The following is a 5,266-nucleotide window of genomic DNA, read 5'->3' as shown; positions in this document are numbered from 1 at the left end:
CGGATATCCTCTCTCTCTCTCTCCTCTCTCTCTCCTCTCTCTCTCTCTCTCTCTCTCTCTCTCTCTCTCTCTCCTCTCTCTCTCTCTCCTCCCCCTCCCCTCTCTCTCTCTCTCTCTCTCTCTCTCTCTCTCTCTCCCCCCCCCCTCTCTCTCTCTCTCTCTCTCTCTCTCTCCCTCTCTCTCTCTCTCTCTCTCTCTCTCTCTCTCTCTCTCTCTCTCTCTCTCTCTCTCTCTCTCTCTCTCTCTCTCTCTCTCTCTCTCTCTCTCTCTCTCTCTCTCTCTGTCTCTAGGTGAGGAGGAGCAGGGCTCCATGGCAGAAGTCTCCTACTACTCCTATGAATATGACTCTGAACCCTTCCCTGCTGACGCAGAGGCAGACGACCATTTTGAGCTTCCTGTAGGAGGGGGAGGGGCGGCGCATAAGGTGCCGGTGCCAGCAGGCATCCAGCTACCTACGTTGGACACAAACGACACCCCAGAGCGATGGTACAGTTCCCTAATTACACTACACACCCCAGGTCATTAGATGGGCAAGCTCAGTCATCACACTGACATAAATAAATGATAGTCTCCTGTAACCACCGTACATCTTGTTCTTCTGTCCTTCACAGAACCCCCCGACCACAGCACCGACAACCCGTCTCCTAATTGTACATTACTTGTGAATATGTTAGAGTGAGTGGAGAGAGAAGAGAGACTCCTGGACCTCTGGTCTGGTAGGAAGAGATGGTGGGGTCTGGAGAGAGAAGAGAGACTCCTCTGGTCTGGTAGGAAGAGATGGTGGGGTCTGGAGAGAGAAGAGAGACTCCTCTGGTCTGGTAGGAAGAGATGGTGGGGTCTGGAGAGAGAAGAGAGACTCCTCTGGTCTGGTAGGAAGAGATGGTGGGGTCTGGAGAGAGAAGAGAGGCTCCTCTGGTCTGGTAGGAAGAGATGGTGGGGTCTGGAGAGAGAAGAGAGACTCCTCTGGTCTGGTAGGAAGAGATGGTGGGGTCTGGAGAGAGAAGAGAGACTCCTCTGGTCTGGTAGGAAGAGATGGTGGGGTCTGGAGAGAGAAGAGAGACTCCTCTGGTCTGGTAGGAAGAGATGGTGGGGTCTGGAGAGAGAAGAGAGACTCCTCTGGTCTGGTAGGAAGAGATGGTGGGGTCTGGAGAGAGAAGAGAGGCTCCTCTGGTCTGGTAGGAAGAGATGGTGGGGTCTGGAGAGAGTGACTGTGTCTTTGTAATATGTGCATGTTTGTATGGATTTGAGTCAGTATGGAGGTGTGTGTGTGTGTGTGTGTGTGTGTGTGTGTGTGTGTGTGTGTGTGTGTGTGTGTGTGTGTGTGTGTGTGTGTGGTGTGTGTGTGTGTGTCTGACTGCTAATAAGCTAGTCCCCTCCAGACCTCTGTTGTAGCTTCTCTTTCGTCCTTCCACTAGACACCATAGTATCTGTGTTACTCACTGTAGTCCCGTTGCATTGTTCCACTGTAATCTCTAGATGAATTAATCAAGTATTTATGTTTGTAATTACACTCAAATTTAAGCATTTTGTTGTATTTTCTATCTGTGGTATTTATTTGTAGCTAGAGCTTTTTTTTTTTTTTTTTTATGTCTTTGCCCAATATGTCTATTTTCTTTTGCCCTGTCACTACTGCTATTTTCAATTCAAACAGAAATACGGTGTGATAAATATTTCTGCATTCTAAGCAAGCTTTAAACCAATTATTGAGATTGCTATACTTTGTAATACCTGCTGGAAAAAAGACATATGTTACCCATATGCTCTACAGAAGTATAAGCTTGTATGTTTTTCAAACTATTCTACCAAGTTACATTTCTGTCATCCGCCACCTTACTGTTGAGCACACAGGGATTTGATTGTACAGTACATAAGCTATTTTCTTTTTTTTTATTTGTTCAATTTTGACTCGCCAAGCAATCAACTTAAAAACAAAAGAATTACGTTTGGAATTACTGTAAATGTACCAAATTTGAACCATTTGTAACCCCATGTCCATATGAGTACAGTGCTTTTTTGAAACAAACAAGAATAAAGTTTGTATACAATCTAGGTGTTGGTCATGTCGTCTCTCTGCACTTTCATGTTAAAGGAACACGCCAACATTATGGGAAATGTGCCTACCATCTTCTCCAGAGTCATAAAAAGATGGATACCAATGTCCTCTCTGTGCTTTCAGTAGAAAGCTATCTGGCTGCAAGCTAGCCTAGCGTAGCACAAATGAATGGAAGTGGATAGGTACCCCTAGCCTAGCTTAAAACTCCAGGAGAGGTCTTTTTGGCCCAACAGCTAGACTAGTGGTCTGTATCCACTTGCATTAATTTGTGCTAAACTAAGCTCCTGAACCCACAGAGAGGAACTTGGTATCTATCTTCTGGTCTGACTCTGGACAAGATGGTAAGTGCATCTCCCATAATGTTGGCGTGTTCCTTTAAGCATGTTGTTGCTGATCTGAGGAACCGTTCATGCTGCAAGTGTTTGTGTTTCTTCGTCTCCTGGCTTTCTCCACTGTATGAAATAAATAGTCCCCAGCTTGCTGTATAAAACAACGACCTGAATCTGCAAGGAGCGGAGGCACCATGTCTCTGGTTTAAGGAGGCAGTGTTGGTCTGTTTCCTTTGAAAAGCTTGTTAAGTCTGGAGCTGATTTCCTGTCAGCACTGAGCTGTATTACAGCAGGCCTGCTGCTGCCCTTTCAGCAGACCCTCTGCTTTGATAGTCCTGACTCTCTGACCCCTGTGTGTGTGTGTGTGTGTGTGTGTGTGTGTGTGTGTGTGTGTGTGTGTGTGTGTGTGTGTGTGTGTGTGTGTGTGTGTGTGTGTGTGTGTGTGTGTGTGTGTGTGTGTGTGTGTCTATGTACAGTATGTGTGTGTGCGTGTGTGTGTTTTCTCCTGTTAACAACAGACTCGGGTTACCTAAGCGCTTAGAGTCTGTTAATGTTTAATGTTTATTTCTACTCGAGTCACCACTTGTCAACATTCTCAGTTACCAGACAGATAGATTCTTTATTGTCCTGCGTGGAAATGTGTTGCCACAGTCTGTGCAGAGCCTCACATACATACAGTATACATCCACACATTTATACACGCATACCTATATTATATACATCCACATTTATCTATACATCCCTACACATCCCCACACATACCTATATACATATATCTATACATCCACGTTTATACACACATACCTATATACTTATATCTATACACCACATTTATACACACATACCTATATACATATATTTATACATCCACGTTTATACACACATACCTATATACTTATATCTATACACCACATTTATACACACATACCTATATACATATATCTATACATCCATGTTTATACACACATACCTATATACATATATCTATACATCCACGTTTATACACACATACCTATATACTTATATCTATACATCCACGTTTATACACACATACCTATATACTTATATCTATACACCACATTTATACACACATACCTATATACTTATATCTATACACCACATTTATACACACATACCTATATACATAGCACATTATACACAGGACAGTTACCGGGGTATTTTAGTTCCGTGACGCTGGGGCAGGGGGGACAGCCACAACATGGCACCCGTTTCCAGGCAAGGCATCTGTATCTGTGACCACATGGAAACAGTGTGAAGAATAGGGTGGAGGGGGTGCCTGGGGTCATGTGCTACGGGGCCTGGGGTCATGTGCTACAGTGCGTGCTCTGTGTGTAATGGTGCGTGTAATGGTGTTATAGCCTCTGGCAGCTTCCACTGGAGGCTTCACTCCGGCAGCGCAGGCCCCTTTTTTTTTTTTTTTTTAAAGAGACAGGCCCCCAGAGTGCAGATCGTCATGGGGATGAGTCGGGAGAGATCAAAGTGGCCTGAACTGTAACCGCATTTGACTGTGAGGTAGCAGTTTGCCCTTAAGGTTAGAGATGAGAAAACTGGAAGGTTGTTAGTTTGTTCTTTCAGCATCAACGAAGATGTGTTCCAGCTGGAATTTGGCTTAGTTTGCGCCTCCACCAACTAGGGTGCTCAGCCTCTAACTGCTCCACTGGCGCCGCACTGCAGCTGACCTGGTCCTCCAGCTGACCTGGTCCTCCAGCTGACCTGGTCCTCCAGCTGACCTGGTCCTCCAGCCTCCAGCTGACCTGGTCCTCCAGCTGACCTGGTCCTCCAGCTGACCTGGTCCTCCAGTCCATAGTGTGTTGAGGGCTAATATACGTCTGCATGAATTCATTGGTAGAAGAAACTTCATGGCTGATGAAGACCTCTATATGCAACAATACAACAATACACAAGACTATATATTTCATTCCAAAACCACTATCGTTGTGCTCGGGTTGGATCAGCACAGCACTTTATAGAGAATAGTACTGTTTGTAAAAGAGATTAACTGACACTCCATTATTACTTCCGTTTATGCACTGACTTAGTCTCTAGCATAGGGTGGATCTCCACCTCAATCTTTCCTGCTTCCTGCCAGGAGGTCCTGGTCTTATTTAGCTCATCAAGTTGTATCAGAAGTTGTTAATAAACACTTGCAGTTTATTGGTGACTGTTTTTGTGGTTTTGAATCTTAATAATAATAATAATAATAATAATAATAATAATAATAATAATAATAATAATAATAATAATAACTTTATTTGCATAGCACCTTTCATACAAAAATTGCAGCTCAAAGTCCTTCACAGCAGTAAAAACATGACAGACATAAAATGAGCAATGCATTAAGTGCAGACATATAAAACATAATTGGTTACAGACATAAAACGAGATAGAAAAAGATAGCAGCAAGGTAAGGCAAATCACAGTTTTTCACATCTCTGTTTACGGTTTGATTCAGTTTTAAAATAGGCAGTAATAAAATAGTTCATAAAATAGAATAGACAGTAAAATGATGCAGTGCGATAAAATAGTTCAATAAAATAGCCCTAATTTACAATACAATAATCAGTGTCTAGGCGGCCTAACAGAGCAGCACATTGCTCTTAACACTTTATAAAACAACAGAGCAGTGTTTATGTTTATTAGGATCCCCATTAGTCATCATCAACGTTGACTATTCTTCCTGGGGTCCTCACAGATATACACATACAAATATGAAACATTGAGACACATCTCAGAGGACCTGACATGGTCAACACACATAGACACAGTAGTAAAGAAGGCGAAACAGCGTCTCTACCACCTGAGACAGTTAAGGAAGTTCAGAGTATCGGGAAAGATACTCCAGTCCTTCTACTCAGGAGCTGTA

The 5,266-nt window shown here is 43.4% G+C and overlaps 1 protein-coding gene across 2 annotated transcripts in view; it reads left to right on the top strand.

The window, feature by feature from the left end:
* The window catches only part of cpamd8 (C3 and PZP like alpha-2-macroglobulin domain containing 8), a 130,646-nt gene extending 128,597 nt beyond the window's left edge, over window positions 1–2,049 (top strand). For both annotated transcript variants that reach the window (XM_084311559.1, XM_084311558.1), the window contains exons 43-44: window positions 291–486; window positions 612–2,049. In XM_084311559.1, coding sequence (XP_084167685.1) covers window positions 291–486; window position 612 — 197 coding nt within the window. In that variant the 3' untranslated portion in view covers window positions 613–2,049. The remainder of the gene's footprint in view (window positions 1–290; window positions 487–611) is intronic.
* The last annotated feature ends 3,217 nt before the right edge of the window (window positions 2,050–5,266 follow it).

This window comes from Notolepis coatsorum (genome assembly GCF_963971535.1).
Source record: "Notolepis coatsorum genome assembly, chromosome: 3".
NCBI classification, from domain to species: Eukaryota; Metazoa; Chordata; class Actinopteri; order Aulopiformes; family Paralepididae; genus Notolepis; species Notolepis coatsorum.
This window is presented reverse-complemented; position numbering and strand designations above follow the sequence as displayed.